The 21,430-nt window shown below is 41.9% G+C and overlaps 1 protein-coding gene across 1 annotated transcript; it reads right to left on the minus strand.

Annotated features, from left to right (window-relative positions):
• Window positions 1-856: 856 nt before the first annotated feature.
• LOC138365560 (tripartite motif-containing protein 5-like) lies at window positions 857-20,899 on the minus strand. Its single transcript, XM_069326033.1, has 3 exons — window positions 20,827-20,899; window positions 1,116-1,817; window positions 857-901 (listed from the first exon to the last, which is right to left on the minus strand). The coding sequence occupies exons 1-3, from the start codon at window positions 20,830-20,832 to the stop codon at window positions 857-859; spliced, it is 753 nt and encodes a 250-aa protein (XP_069182134.1). The 5' UTR covers window positions 20,833-20,899.
• Window positions 20,900-21,430: the final 531 nt, after the last annotated feature.

A 21,430-nucleotide genomic window follows, 5' to 3' on the forward strand; every position in this document is an offset into this window, starting at 1 on the left:
GGACTATAATGAAGCATTAGGCTCTGAATAAAGTAACTGGACTATAATGAAGCATCAGGCACTGAGTAAAGTAACTGGACTATAATGAAGCATCAGGCTCTGAGTAAAGTAACTGGACTATAATGAAGCATTAGGCTCTGAATAAAGTAACTGGACTATAATGAAGCATCAGGCACTGAGTAAAGTAACTGGACTATAATGAAGCATCAGGCTCTGAGTAAAGTAACTGGACTATAATGAAGCATCAGGCTCTGATGTTTCGGTCTGTCCTGGACCATTCTCAAGTCGATCGACTTGAGAATGGTCCAGGATGGACCGAAACGTCGTCGTCCCTTCAACTTCTAGTGTGTGGTCTGGTCAACATACTTCAGCCACGTTATTGTGACTCATCGCCTGCATCAGGCTCTGAGTAAAGTAACTGGACTATAATGAAGCATCAGGCACTGAGTAAAGTAACTGGACTATAATGAACCATCAGGCTCTGAGTAAAGTAACTGGACTATAATGAAGCATTAGGCTCTGAATAAAGTAACTGGACTATAATGAAGCATCAGGCACTGAGTAAAGTAACTGGAGTATAATGAAGCATCAGGCTCTGAGTAAAGTAACTGGACTATAATGAAGCATCAGGCTCTGATGTTTCGGTCCGTCCTGGACCATTCTCAAGTCGATCGACTTGAGAATGGTCCAGGATGGACCGAAACGTCGTCGTCCCTTCAACTTCTAGTGTGTGGTCTGGTCAACATACTTCAGCCACGTTATTGTGACTCATCGCCTGCATCAGGCTCTGAGTAAAGTAACTGGACTATAATGAAGCATTAGGCTCTGAATAAAGTAACTGGACTATAATGAAGCATCAGGCTCTTAGTAAAGCAACTGGACTATAATGAAGCATCAGGCTCTGAGTAAAATAATTTCACAATATAAGTAATGGTGTTTCTCTACACTGACCACAGTGTAGAGAAACACCAAGATGACAGTTGACTTTATTAATACAAATGTTTCCTATATATAAAGTCAACTCTTATCTTGATGTGTCTCCATGTCAAAAGTATTTATATAGAGGCAATACTACACTCAGTTGTGTGAGAACAATGTGACCTTCAGTAGTGTACCTTCACTGAGGTGTGGACAGTCTTGACATCTGGGAAGAGTTCCTGGCACTTCCGGAGCCAATCATCTATCTTCATGCTGCACCCATCAGCTGTGTCTATGGTTGTGCCAACCTCCTGTGGAGTGTTGACTGTGCCGAGGCTCCCCAACATGGCCTGCAGCTGAGTCTTCCCTTCCTCTCCTTGTGTTGTCATATCCACCACACTGGTATCCTCCAGTTCCAAGAGTTTCATTGCTGACTTATTCTGCTCTACCAGAGCATAGAGTCTGTCCTGGAGCTGGAGGTGATGAGTCTTCCAGTCCCCCAGCTGCCCCCGGTACTCCCCCAGCTGGGACAGTACCTCTTCACAGCTAATAATGAGGCGGCTGATGCTGCTCATCTGCTCCTGCACCATGGAGCGTAATGTCTTACTGATGCCTTTGGCAGGACCTTCATAGGGTTTTGCTGGCACTACTTCCTCAGTTGTTAGTTGGATATTTTTGAGTTTCCTAACTAAAGCCTCCACAGCATAGTTAATTGGGAACTGAGTAGAGGCTGTGGCAGCGTGCTCGGCACGGCAGCTGGGGCAGGTCAGCTGACCATTCTTGATAGCATTGTCAATACACTGGGAGCAGAATGTGTGGCCACATGGCAGTGTGCGAGGTCGTAGCCGATTTTCGGCATAATCGTTAAAACACACTGAACATTCCTCTGGCTTGTTATCCTGTGGAAAAGAATATTTAGTTTGCTAGATGTATTTACAACTAAAACTAATATTACAGTACTTTATTTACTAATACAAATTACATAATATTGTTATACATTCTTTGCATTAACTATTTCAGAGCAGGGTTAATATTACTGACAGATTAACACATTCACAGCAAGGCCAATATTTTTTATAAACATATCCTGGAGTATGGGATAATATATTTGGTAACATATTGCAGCAGCAGGGCTCTTTGTAAGCCATACCTGAGAGTACAGATTAACAAAACCCGTCCTTACTTTATTATGAATAATGGAAGTAAATGTATGTATCGTAAGTGATAATGGGGGAAGGATCAAGTATTCTTAGTCTAAGTTGGACAATAAGTGCACTGTGGGTTACATCTTAACACATGGGTTTTATTGAACAACTCTGGATTATTTTACACTTACTATGGGAACACACAATTACGTTACGGGACTGTCGAAATATCGTAAGTAGAAGCGATTTTTCCCATAAGAAATAAAGGGAATTGAATTAATCCGCTCCCCACCCTCCAAAATATTAACATACAAATACATTTTATACTGAATACAATGTTTTTTTCTAACTACAATACAGTACCAAAGTGTCTCTTACCTTTATGGCTCTTGATGGCGTATGGAAGATGGTGATAAGGGGGGAGGAAGAGAGTTGTTCCTGTTTGGAAGGGGAGTCCCCTTCCATTATCACATCAGGCAGTGATGTTTTCTCTGGGGTACTCTCTTTCCTACGTTTTGTCTGAATACCACTAGGACCTGGTTATGATTCAGTGCTTGTTTGTCTCACTACAAATTTGTCAAGAGGCATTTGTTGTTCCCTTAATTTTAACATTTGTCTGTAATGATGCATCAGTGTCATTGAATAGGTTAAGGCAACGACCTACTGCAGCTTGATTTGGGCGAGTCGTTTCAACAAAGGTTTGCAAATCTTCCCATGCTGCACACATTTTCTTAATTGTTGAGGAAGAAACATTCTGTACTCTTGTATCTGCTATATGCTCATCCTTACATGGGTTTTCATATGTTGAGCCTTACCACTGACTTTCCTGGGACTCATGGCAAGGTATATAATAATTACTTTAATGTTCAAAATGCAAAAAATCACCACAAAAGCGGAATTTCTTATAGGCGCGATCGTCACTAAGCAGGCAGCTGTAGTAAACTGAGGCAGGTCGGCCGCGTGACTGGGAACCACTCGCTCTGTCGACCCGAACGTGTACCAACAAATATCGTAAGTCGACGACACCATCAGATGTCGAGTCGCATTTTTCGATGAAATTCACATCGTAACTCGAAATTATCGCAAGTAGGGGCAATCGTATGTTGAGGTGCCACTGTATATTTTATATATATATATATATAATATATATATATATATATATATATATATATATATAATTATATATATATATATATATATATATATAGCGGGCGGAGTGTATCGTGATCTGGCCTGTACTCCTCTTGACATACCAGAAAACATTCTAAGGAAACTACTCCAAGCTTGTACTAAAGAGGCATCCTTCTTGAGCCTGGATGGGCACATGTATAAGCAAGTAGATGGGGTCGCCATGGGTTCTCCCCTAGGTGTTCTGTTTGCAAACTTCTACATGGGTACCATCGAACAAAAGGTCTTCGTCGACATGAACTTGAAACCGGCCATATACTGCAGGTATGTTGACGACATTTTTACTCAGGTACCTGAGGTCAGACATCTGCAGGAGCTGAAGGAGGCATTTGAGCGGAATTCTGTGTTGCATTTCACCTACGAGATGGAGAAGGATGGGAAGCTGCCCTTTCTAGATGTAACAGTCATGGAAAGGAGCGGAGGTTTCCACACTGCAGTCTACACTAGAGAAACAAACATAGGAATGTGCCTCAATGCCAATAGTGACTGCCCAGACAGGTACAAGAGGAGTGTTGTTAACGCTTATGTCGACCGTGCTCTCAGCCACAGCTCAGGATGGAAGCAAGTCGATGAAGAACTTCGTAGGGTAAGGCAGGTCCTAGTCAACAATGGCTTCTCCAATGGTTTCATTGAAGACATCATAAGAAGGAAGGTGAAATGCCATGCAACCTCTGAAGAGACAACTAACACAACACCTGTACCCCCTATTAGACTATTTTACAGGAACTTCTTTTCCACAGCTCATAAAACGCAGGAAAGGGTCCTGAAAGATATTGTTAATAGAAACGTTACCCCTACAGACAAAAATCAGAAGATACAATTGACGATTTACTATAAAACCAAGAAAACTGCCAACCTACTCATGAGAAACTCTCCAGACACAAAGCAGAACGCTTTGAAAGAGACCAATGTCGTCTATGCCTTCAAATGCCCACTTAGGGACTGTAAGCCTCAAAGAACTCAGTATATAGGCAAGACAACAACATCTCTTTCCAGGCGATTAACGATACATAAGCAACAGGGCTCCATTAAGGAACATATAATCTCTTCCCACAACCATACCATCACCAGAGAAGTCTTAACAAAAAACACGGAAATCATCGATAGATACACCGATAGCAGGCAGCTTGATATCTGCGAGGCACTACACATTAAGAAGTCAAGACCAGCAATCAACAGCCAATTAATGCACAACTATATTCTACCCACTTCAAGACTCCGCACCAATATAGAAGCATCAAGAAATATGGGCCAATAGGCCGTTTGCATTTACTTCCATTCTTCCCCTTTAACTTTACCCAATATTTCGTGTTCTATCTTGTGTTGAAAGTTTGTTTTCACCTCATCCAAAACTGTTGTAACATATCACCTCACCCAAATGCAGGTATATAAAATGAAAAGCCATTTGAATTATAGCATAGTAAGAAATCTGTTTAGTGTTTGCAGGTTATAGTTGTGTGCGTGTAAACTAAAGTCTTTGAAAATGTAATAAGTTATTACGAAACGCGTTTAAGTGTGGCATCAGACTAGAAATAAAAATGAATTTTGGAGAACTGATTTTTCAATTACCATCGACAGTGAAAAGAAACATAAGAAATATTGAGAAAATTTGTGTTAGAATTATTAATCTTATTTTTTCGGTCATATTTAACAATATATGTCTACAGGAAAGAATGCTACCAAAATATACAAATATATATATATATATATATATATATATATATATATATATATATATATATATATATATATATATATATATATATATATATATATATATATATATATATATATATATATATTAGTATATTTTGGTAGCAGTCTTTCCTGTAGACATATATTATTAAATATGACTGAAAAAGTAAGATTAATAATTCTAACACGAATTTTCTCTATCTTTCTTACATTTCTTTTTCACTGTTGATGGTAATTCAAAGATCAATTCTCCAAAATTCATTTTTATTTCTAGTCTGACGCGACACTTGAGCGCGTTTCGTAAAACTTATTACATTTTCAAAGACTTTAGTATACAAACACACAACTGAAACTGAATAGAGCTTACACATCTTCGAGGTTTATATCTACATTTGGGTGAGGTGGATGAGGTGAAAAAACGAACTTTCAACAATGGGTATTAAATTCCAACACAAGACAGAACACGAAACAATGGGTATTAAATTCAAACACAAGACAGAACACAAAACAATGGGTATTGAATGGAAGTAATTGTAGAAAGCCTATTGATCCATATTTCTTGATGCTTCTATATTGGAGCGGAGTCTTGAAGTGGGTAGAATATAGTTGTGCATTAATTGGCTGTTGATTGCTGGTGTTAACTTCTTGATGTGTAGTGCTTCGCAGACGTCAAGCTGCCTGCTATCGCTGTATCTATCGATGATTATCAAACAACTATCTATCTAACAACACAGAAATCATCGATAGATACAGCGATAGCAGGCGGCTTGACATGTGTACACCCTGAGTAACATGTCCCACGGTGCGCATGAAGTATATATACGCCATAGGGTGCCAGGCCCGATTCAAATGGGCCGCGGCTACACGGGGTTCACAGTAACGTCCTCAGGGCTCTTGTAAACAGACGCCATTTTTTTAAAAAATCGTGGGCAATATTCTCAGGTGTAAGAGGCACAGTACTGTTGGAGCAACCAAGGCTGGCGCACACAGCATGAGCGAACAGCATTGCTGTTCAGCTTGTGACCACAGCATCGCCGAAAAATGTCAAAATATATAATTGTTATTATTTAGCGATGACAATATTACAGATGACCCATGACTGTGATATAAATAACCAGGGTTGTGATAATAGCAGGATTGTTGTAATAATTAGCGCTGTGGGAGGAGTAATGCTGAGAGACGGAGGGAGACAGCATCGTTTACTGACTGTGTGGCCACCTGTTATTGTTTGCATTCACCATACCAGGTCAGTGGTTCTCTATGGTGAACACAAATGTAGATACTTATATATAATGTGTGTATTAGTGTAATAACAGCAAAAGGATTATGCTGGGAGGAGCCATTTGGGTGACTTGGTGACGTCGTCTGCACGATTTGTCTAGCTGTTTAGAGGGTGGCCACTATGCTCTTTGGGCGCACTACAAGCTTAGGTGTACAGTTACGGTGCATAAAACATGTAGATACTTATATATAATATGTGTATATAGGGTAATAACACTGCAAACAGTATTGTTGGGGGAGAAAGTTTAGTGCGTGTGACCTTGAATGAGTGAGGGAGCCGCCAGCCGCCATCTGTGTATAGCGACGACTCTTAGTGCCTGAACTAACTATATCAGCTTAGCTTTACAGTTGTGGTGAACAAAATATATACATACTTATATATAACGTCTGTATATAGTGTAATAACACCACAAATGGTATTGTTGGGGGAAGAAAGTTTAGTGCGTGTGTTGAGGGAGTAGCAGCGAGTGGCTGGCTGGTGTGTGGTGGTAACTCTTCGTTGCTTTTCGACTCTCAATACCAACTTAGTGATTCGTTATGGTGACCAAAACATGCAGATACTTATATATAACCTGTGTATAGAGTGTAATAGCAGCAAAACTATTTGTTTATTGTTTTATAAACATAATTGAATCACTAATATGCACATCATACTTTTGAGTATAGCGATTATTCACCACTTTTATTACATAAATATATTACAATACACACTATTGAATAATATTACTGCAAAAAAACTAAGAAAAAATAAATCGAAGACATTGAAACAATTAGGTAATAATATCTTTGTGGCAACTCCCACCTGTCAGCGCGGGTGACGCTGACGGGTCTGATGACCGCGCTGTCAACGCCCACTTTTTGCCAGACTTCCTCGGTCAATTGCGCCCAAAATATGTCACCTACGATTTTTTTTTATTTTTCCCGTGCTCAGGGGACACAAATTAACATGTCTAGAAGACGAAAAAAAAATTTTGAATTCTTTTTCTTGCGCACAGGGGTGTAAATGTCCCCAGGACCCCTGAGCAGTGTAAGGGTTAAACAGCTTTGATTTTATACCTGCATTTGGGTGAGGTGATATGTTACAACAGTTTTGGATGAGGTGAAAACAAATTTTCAACACAAGACAGAACACGAAACAATGGGTATAATATTTTGTAAGTTAAAAGGAAGAATGTAAGTAACTGCAATGGGCCTATTGGCCCATATTTCTTGATGCTTCTATATTGGTGCGGAGTCTTGAAGTGGGTAGAATATAGTTGTGCATTAATTGGCTGTTGATTGCTGGTATCGCTTCTTAATGTGTAGTGCCTCGCAGATATCAGCCGCCTGCTATCGCTGTATCTATCGATGATTTCCGTGTTTTTTGATAAGACTTCTCTGGTGATGGTCTGGTTGTGGGAAGAGATTATATGTTCCTTAATGGAGCCCTGTTGCTTATGCATCGTTAATGATGCATAAGCCATTCTATAGGCCATTGCTCCCCTTGCCTCTCTGAGGGGGCCAGGTTCTGGCCGTGGTCCCCGGTAGGCCCTAGAACTCCATACACATGACTGATGCCAAAGTCTGACATTAGCATATCAGCCTGGTAAAGCTCCGGGGAGCCTCCGGGTCTCACCCAGAAAATGGCGTTTCATTACATTCAACGCTGGTTTTTTCCAATATTTTGACTATAACACTTGTCAATGACACAGGTCTATATTTGATGGGATCTTCCCTGCTGCCACTGTTGTAGATTGCTGCTGCCTCTAATATCAACAGGGAATCTGAAATAGGTAGTACAGTGAATATCAACCTTGTAGTGCAAACATTTGTTCTGTGTTAGCCTTTTTCCACACATCTGCTAGGACTCCTGTTCACGGGGATGCCTGAAAAAATCTGTTAAGTGGAATGCTGAGCTCAAGTGCACATTCTCTCAAAACCCATGGTGAAACTCCATCTGGACCAAATGCTTTGTTCTTACTTAGCTCCTTTGGCATTTTTTTCACTTTATATTCAGACACCTCTATGAAATGTGAGAAATCTTTAAAGAATTCGGATAAAGAAAGAGATCTAGAAGTGGTTCTAGATAAAAAGCTATCACCTGAGGACCACAAAAGAACATTGTGTGAAGAGCCAATGCTACACTTTCTAACTTCAGAATTGCTTTTAAATACATGGATGGCAAAATACTAAAGAAATTATTCACAACTATTGTCAGACCAAAACTGGAATATGCAGTGGTTGTATGGTGCCCATATCTTAAGCAGCACATCAACAAACTGGAAAAGGTGCAGAGACATGCAACTACTGTAATTTACTCGTGGAAAATAGTAGAGGGGCTGGTCCCAAATCTGCACACAGAAATAATATCATTTGAGACCGGAAGGTATGGCAGCATGTGCAGAATACCCCCGTTGAAGAGCAGAGGTTCAATAGGTACTCTGAGAGAACTCTGTCAACATCAGAGGCCTGATACTGTTCAACACGCTTCCACTAAATATAAGAGGCATAACTGGCCGATCCCTCACAATGTTCAAGAGAGAACTCAATAAGCACCTCCAAATGATACCTGATTAACCAGGCTGTGATTTATACGTCAGGCTGCGAGTAGCCGCATTCAACAGCCTGGTTGACCAATCCAGCAACGAGGAGGCCTGGTCGACGACCGGGCAGCGGGGACGCTAAGCCCAGAAAACACCTCAAGGTAGCCTTAAGGCAAGGCTAAAAGTTTTGTGAAGAAATGTTTGCACTGCAAGGTTGATATTCACTATGTCACCTATTTCAAACTCCCAGTTGATATTAGAGGCAGCAGCAATACAGTTGCTTTTACAAGTTTCATTGTGTAGCCTAAGGCTTATCTTCATTGTATCTAGAGGCGGTTTACCTGCTTGATGGGGTTCTGGGAGTTGTTCTACTCCTACTTCTACTCTACTGGAAGTACTTGAGGAGTACTCTCTACTCCTCAAACTCTGACTTGTGAGAGTTTGGTCCACCAGGCTGTTGCTTGGAGCGGCCCACATACCCACCACAGCCAGGTTGGTCCAGCACTCCTTGGAGAAACCTATCTAGTTTTCTCTTGAAGATGTCCATGGTTGTCCCAGCAATATTTCTTATGCTTGCCAGGAGAATGTTGAACAACCGCGGACCACTGATGTTTATACAGTGTTCTCTGTGCCTACGGCACCCCTGCTCTTCACTGGTTTTATTGTGCATTTTCTTTCATATCATTCACTATAGTATGTTGTTATTTTACAGTGTAGATTTGGAACCTGGCCCTCTAGTATTTTCCATATGTATATTATTTGATATCTCTCTCGTCGTCTTTCTAGTGAGTACATTTGGAGGGCTTTGAGACGATCCCAATAATTTAGGTGCTTTATCGGGTCTATGTATGCCGTATATGTTCTCTGTATTCCCTCTATTTCTGCAATCTCTCCTGCTCTGAAGGGTAAAGTGAGTACTGAGCAGTACTCATGATGCGACAACACAAGTGATTTGAAGAGCACAACCATTGTGATGGGATCCCTGGATTTGAAAGTTCTCGTAATCCATCATTTTTCTGGCTGACGCAATATTTGCTTGGTTATGCTCCCTAAACATTAGGTCGTTAGACATCATTATTCCCAAATTCTTTACATGGTGCTTACCTACTATGGGCAAATTTGATTGTGTTATGTACCCTGTATTATGTTTAACCCCTGTGTGGCTCCAGGCTATTTAGCATTTGTCACCCACAGGCGCATAAAAAAAAAAATTTTTCTTTTAAACCTGTTAATTTGTGTTCTCTGATCATGGGAAAAATAATAAAAAATATCGTAAGTGGCATATATTGCCCGCTATAGGGCGGGGAAGTCTGGCAAAAAACAGGCGCTGACTCAGCGTGCGTCCCAAGCGGTCTGTTGCTCGCCAGCTGTCAGGCAGGAGTGGCCACAAAGAGATAATTACCTAATTATTTCAATGTCTCTGATTGATTTTTCATAGTATTTTTGCTGTAATATTATTCAATAGTGTGTAGTGTGATATATTTATATAATAAAATGAGTGAATCATCGCTGTACTCAAAAATATGGTGTGCATATTGTTGATTCAATTATTATGTTCATCAAACAGTGAACAAATACTTTGTCGATTATTACACTATATACACAGGTTATATATAAGTATCTGCATGTTTTGTTCACCATAACGTACCATTAAGTCGCTAATATGAGTCAAAAAGCAACGAGGAGTGACCGCCACACACCAGCCAGCACTCGCTGCCACCCACTCCCTCAACACCTCACTCGCCCACATTCTCCTCCCACCATACTGTTTTTGCTTTTATTCACTATATACAGACGTTACATATAAGTATCTACATTCGTGTTCACCATAACGAACCACTAAGTTGGCATGCTGAGTGGCAGTGGCAACCAGTGGCAGCCCGCCTCTGGCTGCTACTTCCTCCCTCCCTCACCCACATTCTCCTCCCACAATACTGTTTTTGCTTTTATTCACTATATACAGATGTTATATGTAAGTATCTACATGTTTTGTTCACCACAACTGTACAACTAAGTTGATATAGTTAGTTCAGGCACTAAGAGACGTCGCTACACACAGTCAGGTGGTGGCTGCTTCCTTCACACATTCAAGGTCAGACGCACTAAAGTTTCACCCCCAACAATACTGTTTGTGGTGTTATTACCCTATATACAGACGTTTTAAACACTTTTATTATGTGTGATGTTAGTGCAACTGGCCTATAATTTTTTGCCAAGGCTTTACTCCCCCCCTTGTGCAACGGAGCTATATCTGCAGATTTAAGTGCTGCTGGTATGTCCCCTGTATCCAGGCTCTTTCTCCAAATTACGCTGAGTGCTCTCGCTACTGGTACTTTACATTTCTTTATGAATATTGAATTCCATGAGTCAGGCCCAGGAGCTGAGTGCATAGGCATATTGTCAATTTCTCTTTCAAAGTTTCCGAGTTTGTGGTAATATCCGTTATATTATCTGCAGCTTGAATGTCATTCATAAAGAAGCTGTCTGGGTCATCAACTTTCATGTTGTTTATTGGTGTGCTAAACATAGCCTCATACTGGCTTCTTAGAATTTCACTAATCTCTTTGTTGTCCTCTGTGTACGTACCTTCATTTGTAATTAACGGTCCAATACTGGTAGAGGTTTTGATTTTGATTTTGCGTATGTGAAAAAATATTTCGGATTTTTCCTTATCTCTTGTATAGCTTTCTGTTCCAATTCCATTTCCTCAGACTCATATGATCGCTTCAACGTTTGTTCTATTTCTTCGATCTCCCTGCTTAGGCTTATTTTCCTTGCTTGTGATAGTTGTGTCTGCCGAAGCATTTCCGTTATTTTTTTCCTTCTCCTGTACAGTTGTCTGTGTTCTCTTTCTTGAGTGGTCCTCTTTCTGCCCCTCCTCACAGGCATGTGCTTCAAGCAGACCTTGTAAGCTTCAGCTGTCAGTTGAGCTATTCCCTGTGTGGGAGTTTTGTCGCTTAAGACCGTCTCCCATTGAATGGTTGCAAGGTCTACATTTATTTTTTCCCAGTCGATCCTCTTATTGTTAAAATTGAATTGATTGAATATTCCTTCTCGCTTGTTGGGTCTCTTAGACCTACTACCGTTATTTATGCTAGTTCGCACTTCAATGAGCTTATGGACTGAGTATGAAGTATCTGAGATTGTGATGTCTCTGATTAGTTCATCATTGTTTGTGAACTAATGATGAAAGAAAACAAGTCTAGAAAACTAGAAAACAACAAAAACACACTAGAAAACAAGTCTAGTGTGTTTTCGTTCCTAGTTGGTTCTGTAATCTGTTGATTGAGCGAGAATTTGTCACAGAATCTCAAAAGTTCTCTGACCTGTGGTTGGTTATTTCCCGGGTCATTCCCTGCTATGATATTTGTGTTTGCCATTTCCATCTTAGACTCGGTAAATTGAAATCTCCAAGGAAGATTAACTCTTTTGCTGGCCTGGCAAGCGACCTGGCACACACTGCAACGAAGGCTGAGCATTGGCCGTGAGCGCACAAACCACACTCAAATGTTTATACAGTGTGACCTCACTCGAACGAGGCGTAGGCGTTATATGAGGCGAGGCCGATTCGTTTCACTGCGGAATTCGTTCTACCCGTCAGCCCCAGGCTGTCCCTCCCCTTCATGTGAAAAAACAAAGGTCCTACATCCACTATCAACAAAACAAAAAATCACAGAAAATCTATTTATTATGTATTTATCATTTTGAACATGGCACATGATAGAACAATCAATTGTAAACAATTCCATATTAAAATCAAAACTATGTGACTGTTATTGGTGGCTGCAAATATGATGTATGGCCAGGATTTCCATAAGCCAACTGTATCAGTCTACATAAATATTCATAAACAATTCATTTATTATGAAGTCTTCATTTTCACTATGGCATTTGATAGAACAATCACTTACAAACAATTTGGATTAAAAATTCTACATATATGAGCATTATTGAATCCAAAAAAGCAAAATCACATAATTTTCTCAACAAACTGAAGAGGAGGGGTGGTTGGCGGGCCGCCGGTGGTAGGGGAGGAGGGTCAGGGCCGGCCGCTGGTAGTCAGGTGCGGGAGGGGAGGGGAGGGGGGGGGGGTTGTAGCATGTTGGCGGTATAGGAGTGGGGGGGGGGTTGTAGCATGTTGGCGGTATAGGAGGGGGGGGGAAGGGTGGCAGCCAGACTGACAGGCCTTGGGCCAGACCAGGCCTCAGGCCAGGCCTCAGGCCAGACCTAAGGCCAGGCCTTGAACCCAGACCTCGACGAAACTCGACCCAATGTTGACTGCATAGAGGCTAGCCGCCTCCTTACCCCTCCCTCCCCCCCAATACATCCCCTCACCACTGACCCCACACATTATTATGAATTCTTCATTTTGACTACGGAATATGGTAGAGCGATGCATTACAAACCACTGAAATGGTAAAATTTTCTCTCCTAATTTTGTCAAAAGCAGCAAGTGAGCTTAGTATCGAGGCAGGCACGTGCTGTAGCAGTCAGCTGGTGTCTCTACTCACCCTCCTTCTCTGACGCCTTTCCACCCCCTAATACATCCTCTCACCACTGACACCACAATTTATTATAAATTGTTCATTTTGACTATGGAATATGATAGAGCTTTGTGTTGCAAACAACTGAAATGGTAACATTTTCTCAGCTAATTTGGTGAAAAGCAGACAGTGAGTGAACTATCGAGGTGGAGCATGGAGGTGCCAGCAACGTGTTGCCATTTACATGATAACTCGAGCCAGAGCTCTCCACTGACACAACCTGCCTCCCCTGACACCACTGTTACTCCATCTTCCCTGACAACTTCCACCACTGACACAACCAGCCTCCCCTGACACCACTATTACTCCAGCTTCCCTGACAACTTACACCACTGACAACCTGCCTTCCATGAGAATAACTTACACCACCTGCCCCCCCTAACAATAAACCCTAACTACTGACACCACTTGCCCCCCTGACAACAACTCTCACCAATGACCCTTGATACCATTTTATCATCCTTCAACCATTTATCCCTAGAAACAATGGGTAAGCATAATAAAACACTGTATAACTGTTTACACTTTGGCGAATCATAGATGATGACAGCCACCTCCGACGCTCAGTCTCGGTGACTGCTTGGATGAACAATCTTCGCTTAATCAAACATTTGTATGTTCCACTGAACATTTAGTACCTAATTCAATTTGTTCGGATCTTCTGGGAATTCGCTAGAACGGGGTTCGTTAGTGAGGATGAACTGTACTCTTTTCAGCTTTCTAACCTCAATTTTCATGCTACGTCATTCATTTTGCTATCAAACTGTTCACAATATAAAGGGGCACATTTAAAACCAGTCCCATAATATTCGGACAATAAATGGGATTTTTAAAAATGCATTAATTGATGATGGCATTACCTTCATCAGGGACTCAGCGTGTTTTGGTTTTATGATGTCGATACCCTCATCAGGCCGCGAAACCCCTGATATTATTAGTTGGTTTTTGTTAACCCTTGGGCTGCTCTCTTGCGATTTTAGCCTGCAACACGTCTTATAAAAGTGTTCATGTGTGTTTCCTGATCATGGGAAAAATAGAAAATAATTTGTGACATATTTTGACCACAATAGGGCGAGGAAGTCTGGCAAAAGTGAGGCGTTGACAGAGTAATCATCAGAGGCGGTCAGCTCCACCCGAGCTGTCAGGCGGGAGTTGCCACAAAAATATTATTACTTAATTATTTCAATGTTGATTTTTTTTTCTGTTTTTTTTCGAGTAATATTATTCAATAGTGTGTAGTGTGATATATTTATATAATAAAATGTGATCCATCGCTATACTCAAAAAGTATTGTGAGCATATTAGTGATTCAATTACAGTGCATCCTCACTCTAACGAACCCTACTCTAAAGCATTCCCGGATAATCCGAACAAATTGCATTTGGCGCTAAATGTTCAGGAGAACATACAAAAATTCATTTGTGTTGTTCCACTGATGGTGATGACCTAGGCTGGTATGGCAGGGCTGTGAGAGCTGTGTACTGTACACACTCTCCACATCGTTCACTTCAATATCGTATCACTAGTATCAGACACCTGTCTTAGGTCTTTTTCCAGATTTGAGTTATCAAAATCACTGGCATGCTCATCTTCAAGGAATATGCCCTGTAGTTTCAACATCAGAGAGTGTTTTCTCAAAAACATGGCCAACTAGAGACTGGGAGCTCAATATGGATACATACAAAATGGTTGCTACCTTGAATATGAGCTGCCCACAACCGTGGGGAATGCTGGGAATTTTTTTCAAGCTGGCAAACACCTCAGGAATCCATCTTGTACCCAAGTTTTGAACCCTACAATATACCTACGAGTGCCTTAACCACTGTGATGCGCCGAGTTTATTGTGACATTCCCCGTGCACATGAAATCAAGTGTTCCCCAAAAAATGTTTTTTTTAACCCTGAACATGTCTATGTAAAAATAAATACAAAATTCCACTTACTTGGCTGTGGGGACGTGGACAAGGTGCGCTGTGACGTCATCACGGCTGGTCGCCCGTACCAGAAACTCCCAGAAACAAGCGTGCAGGCCATTCAAGCATTGAGAGTTGCCACAAATATATTTTCAATTATTTGTTCTATGTATTTCCAATGCGGTTTTATTAGTTTTTTTATTGTATATGATGCATATTTTTGTTATTTACAATATGTATACAACAGAACGTTCATAATGTTCCATGGAACTGTGATACTGTGTGTCAGTAATGTATCCACAATGTTTATTGTTGCAATATTACTTGCTAAAAATTCACTAAGATTACAATATGTATAGTTTCACACACTATTTACACACTAACACACTGTATTACACAATTAGTACTTCGGAAGTGAGTAATAATCAATGAAGTAGTCCATGGTACAAAGCGCAACTTCGCTCTCGTTGTACCAGGTACAGATAGATTTTCGCTGTTTCTTTGTTCTGTGTGCTTGCAAATAACTCACTCACGTACACCCTTGGCTTTAGTACTTGTAAGTGGTATGTAGCCAAGCTCGTAATGCGTAAGGTAGTCTTGAAAATATCGCTTTGTAAGGTCCCTGACTGGAAGATTCAGTCATTTATAGCAAGTGTCAGTCAATCTAGAAGAGATTCAGCCATTCTGGAAGAGATTCAGCTAATCTTGAAAATATCTATGGAAAACACCACCATGGAAACCGCTAACACTGTTCATCTATGCTACTTGTATCAGATGCATCATCACTGAACCCAGAAAACGATTCATCTATGTATCACCTATATAAATTGGAGATGGCATAGGTGGCATGGGTGGCGTTCACAGCTACAACTGGATACGCTCGCTGTATCATCCTAATAGGTGTGGTATCACTTGCATCCGACCTTTGTGTTAGGTCCTTATTGCGCCTAGCTTCATCAATATCATGACCCTTATGTTCTTCAGCTATAAGGTCTGAATTTCAACACCAAAGAGCGATCTTTCAACACTGCGTCGGACAGGTGTTTGGGAGCCAGAGGGCGTGCAACCCCATGGTTACTCACTCAATACTAACCCAGCGAGCAGCCTAGGACATTCTGGAATTTTTTTCAAAGAAAGCTGCCTCTCACTGGGGTCCCAAGAGTTCATTTTGTATCCAACCTACCGCGAGCGTGTTTTGACCGTGTACAAAAAAAAAACTTTTGTCGGTGGGGACAGTTATTGGCGAAAAGCATTTGTCGTTTGGCACAGTGCAGTGGTTAAGGTGTTATGCGCACCCCTTGATCGAGCGAAATTAGGCGCTAATGCATTTCAGAGGGTTAATACACTCAACAAAACTGGTTAATAATACCATGACTAATACAATCAACATCACTGGGTAATGCCAATATGATGAATACACTCACCATCACTGGGTAATGAAAACACCAAGAATAACCCTTGTGTGGCTCCGGGCTATTTAGCATTTGTCACCCACAGGCGCATACCAAAAAAAAAAAAAAATTTTTCTTCCTAACCTGTTAAGTCGTGTTCCCTGACCATGAGAACAAAAAATTCAATTGAACTTACCGACGACGTAATTGAGCCGACAAGATGGGCGATGACGTCACACCATGCATGATCGCTCATGCACGGTGTGTCCCAGAGGCGTCGCGCGCGGTCTTCAAGCAGCCAGAGTTGCCACGAATTTATTTTCGCGGCATTATTTACAGTGTTTAGGCCTATTTTATTAGCAATATTAGTCACAATTGTGTTGCACATAATGTTACATCACAGTCATTGTCAATAAATGTTACATACATCGAGTATACACATGTGCACACAAATGTTTTCCATTATGCCATTATATTATGTATCACAATGTTCATTATTATATGTACACACAAGCATGCACTATGTACAGGCTTTTGCACTATTATTGCACATTTAGAATTCTTGGAGAGAGTGGTAGTCGTTGAAGCAGTCGACAGCACACAATGGAACTGCACACGCTTCACACCATGTTTGCACCACTTTACGTTTCTGTACTCTCCTTTTTGTTGTTTTACATACTAGGCATTCACGTTGGCCTATTGCACGCTTTCCAGCTGGTGGCAAATGTTTTAGTCTGTGTTGCTGAAAGGCCTCCATGTGAGCAAGCCTGGGTGTAGCAGCATGCTGCAACACTGGGTTCATGATTGGTCTTTGCATGCCAGGGACATCTTTACCAAACTTTGCTAATAACTGTGTTGCAAGTGTAAAAGCAAACGCACGGAAACTAGGTTTACGTCCAGTTTTCACCAGATACATATTATAGCAGTTCAACATGCTCATGTCAACATGATGGAAAAAATCTTTTTTCGTCCATTTCAATGTTTTCCGCACACACTCGATAGTGCCAACCATCATGTTAGCCTTATCAATCAAACGCATGTTGATATTACAGTATAGTCAAGAACACAATCTGGCTTATATACTGGTTCTTTCGTTACACAGTTCACCTTGCCACTGTTCAACATTGTACCCTCATGAATGGTTGTCAGCATGTTCACTTCTCTCTTGTCTTTCCACCGAACCGAGAGTATTTGATCACATTTCCGTAACTGGCACTCACCAACTGAGAGTCTACCGTCAAACACTGGCATTTCCCTCCTTCGTGCCTTTACTGTGCCAACCAATCCAGTTCTATTTTCAACCAAAAACTTAGTTAGCAATGGACTTGTATAGTAATTATCTGTGTATAAGATGTGGCCCTTGTTCATCCATGGTGCCATCAGTGACTTCACCACACTACCCGAGAAACCATGTTCGTCGTTACCGGGAATGTCTACATCACTAGCTGAATACAGAATCATGTGTAACACATATCCTGTTTCACAGTCACACAGTACAAAGAATTTCAATCCAAATCTTTTCGTTTGGAGGGAATATACTGCTTGAATGAAACATATCCTTTGAAAAGCACAAGGATTCGTCAATCACCAGCTTCTGTGCTGGTACGTAAAAATCTCTGAACTTATCAATCACTTCATTCATATAGTGCATCACTCGCCAAAGTCTATCATCCTCTGTCCGGTCCTCATTACATGCAAAATGCAGACACCTGAGGAGTATCTGAAACCTATCTCGGGATATATATTTCCCTAAGAAAGGTGTTGAATAGTCAGATCTTTGCTCCAGTAATCTGTGATAGCGTGTTTGACACAGTGCTTCATCAACATACATATTGCTAAAACACATACATTTCACCTACATTGGTGGTTTTCCAATGTTGCAATCATGAAAATTCTGTTATCTCTCTTCTAATGAGATGAGCCGCATGAAGGTTCGTTTGGTGTACAATATATTCCATGAGCGGCTCATCATAGAATGCTGTAAAATAAAATAGGATATGAGTGTAAAATTCACTCATATCCTCTCCATTATCAGGAAAAAGCTCGGTAATCCCATCTTTATTGTCAAAGGCAGGAATTCGAGGAATAAAACCAGCACCATCACTCCACACTAGTACACCTGGTGTCCTGCGAGACGCAACAGGGCACGACGGCGAGGAAGTGATGTACACAGCGGACCAGGAGCTGAAGCCCGTTTACGCACAGTACGGCCGCTACGTGCACATAAGGTGGAAGCACGTGAACATCACCACACTACACAGTACCCCATAAAAGGTTGATGCATAAGCTGGAGAAACAGGCAGGAGTAACTGGTAGCGCGCTCCAGTGGATAAGGGAGTACCTAAACAATAGAAAGCAGAGAGTTACAGTGAGGGGTGAGACCTCAGACTGGCGTGAAGTCACCAGTGGAGTCCCACAGGGCTCTGTACTTGGACCTATCCTGTTTCTGATATACGTAAATGATCTCCCAAGGGTATAGACTCATTCCTCTCAATGTTTGCTGACGACGCCAAAATTATGAGAAGGATTAAGACAGAGGAGGACAGTTTGAGGCTTCAAGAAGACCTGGACAAGCTGCAGGAATGGTCGAACAAATGGCTGTTAGAGTTTAACCCAAGCAAATGTAATGTAATGAAGATAGGGGTAGGAAGCAGGAAACCAGATACAAGGTACCATTTGGGAGATGAAATACTTCAAGAGTCAGAGAGAAAGACCTGGGGGTTGATATCACGCCAGACCTGTCCCCTGAAGCTCATATCAAGAGGATAACATCAGCAGCATATGCCAGGTTGGCTAACATAAGAACGGCCTTTAGAAACTTGTGTAAGGAATCTTTCAGAACATTATATACCGCATATGTCAGACCAATCCTGGAGTATGCGGCTCCAGCATGGAGTCCATATCTAGTCAAGCATAAGACTAAAATGGAAAAGGTTCAAAGGTTTGCCACCAGACTAGTACCCGAGCTGAGAGGTATTAGCTACGAGGAGAGACTACGGGAATTAAACCTCACTTCGTTGGAAGACAGAAGAGTTAGGGGGGACATGGTCACCACATTCAAGATTCTCAAGGGAATCGACAGGGTTGATAAAGACAGGCTGTTTAACACAAGGGGCACACGCACTAGGGGACACAGGTGGAAACTGAGTGCCCAAATGAGCCACAGATATATTAGAAAGAACTTTTTTAGTGTCAGAGTGGTTGACAAATGGAATGCATTAGGAAGTGATATGGTGGAGGCTGACTCCATACACAGTTTCAAGTGTAGATATGATAGAGCCCAATAGGCTCAGGAACCTGTACACCTGTTGATTGACAGTTGAGAGGCGGGACCAAAGAGCCAGAGCTCATCCCCCGCAAGCACAACTAGGTGAGTACACTACCCGAGAACATCACCATCACTACACTACTCTTGGTGCCTCGGCGGCGTGTTCCATGCGGCGGCGCTTGGCTGGGCGAGACACTGCTGACGTAACAAATTCTTGCCCAGTAACACCACTGGTACTGGCACCAGGCTCGGTAACACTATGTTCTGATTCCACTTCACTAAAACCAGAAAAAGAGTCACCTTCCTCTGACTTGTTACCGAAAATATCCTCAGACTCTAAATAATCACATGAACTGTGTGGTCGAGGGTGAATTGGAGTAGACACTGGGCTAAGTGGTATGGGTGAGCATACAGTATAGGCCTCGCCATGGGAGGCGGCTGTATCTCATTTTCACTGTCAGTGCTACTATCATCGGTCAATTGTGTGTAGTCTTTATCAATATCAGTTATCAAAATTACTTTCCTCACCATCAGAAAATAATTCACTGGTTATTTGCTCTTGGACGAGTGATTGCGTGGTGCGCGCCCGATAAGCGTTCGGCCGTGCGCTCGACATGGTGGCTGCTGGGTAACTGATGCCTCCCACGCGATGGTAGCGTGAGCTGGATTTTTTTTTCCAAAATGGTGTCTGTTTACTATAACCCCTAAGCAGCGTATGGGAGTCCCCTCTACCCGCGGGCCTTTCAAATCTTGCGCGGTACTCCAATGCATCATATGATGTGGAGCACAAGTTACTGCAAGTCACTTAACCCATCATATGATGTGTTGCGCACTTAAAGGGTTAATACGCTCAGCATCACTAGTTAATGGCAACATAATAAATATACTTACCATCACTAGTTAATAACAATATGATACACACACACACACTGGTAGTACAGTAAGAATAAAACTGTCCTTACCATCATTAATGGGCAGAAGTTGTGTCTGCTATCGTCCTTGGGAGCCGAGCAGAGATGGAAGCAGTATTACCTATTAGGCAAAATAAAACAAATTTAAGGTTTCTATGACTAAATTTTTCCCACCAAAACATAGTACATTTTTAGAAAAATTTAATAATATTTTTTAGGTATTGTACTTTGAGCAAAAGTAAGGAGAGTGGGCAGGAGTAAGGAGGGTGGGCAGGAGTATGGAGGGTGGGCAGGAGTAAGGAGGGTGGGCAGGAGTAAGGAGGGTGGGCAGGAGTATGGAGGGTGGGCAGGAGTAAGGAGGGTGGGCAGGAGTAAGGAGGGTGGGCAGGAGTATGGAGGGTGGGCAGGAGTAAGGAGGGTGGGCAGGAGTAAGGAGGGTGGGCAGGAGTATGGAGGGTGGGCAGGAGTAAGGAGGGTGGGCAGGAGTATGGAGGGTGGGCAGGAGTAAGGAGGGTGGGCAGGAGTAAGGAGGGGTGCAGGAGTAAGGAGGGGGGCAGGAGTAAGGAGGGTAGGCAGGAGTAAGGAGGGTGGGCAGGAGTAAGGAGGGTGGGCAGGAGTAAGGAGGGTGGGCAGGAGTAAAGAGGGTGGACAGGAG

Source organism: Procambarus clarkii, chromosome 17, assembly GCF_040958095.1.
Source record: "Procambarus clarkii isolate CNS0578487 chromosome 17, FALCON_Pclarkii_2.0, whole genome shotgun sequence".
In the NCBI taxonomy this organism is placed as follows: domain Eukaryota; kingdom Metazoa; phylum Arthropoda; class Malacostraca; order Decapoda; family Cambaridae; genus Procambarus; species Procambarus clarkii.

Bases quoted from the DNA above. Each gene is read 5' to 3' on its own strand.
- LOC138365560 (XM_069326033.1), bottom strand. The intron at 902-1,115 runs GTACACTACTGA...TATTTTACTCAG, and splicing joins CTGTCCACACCTCAGTGAAG to AGCCTGATGCTTCATTATAG.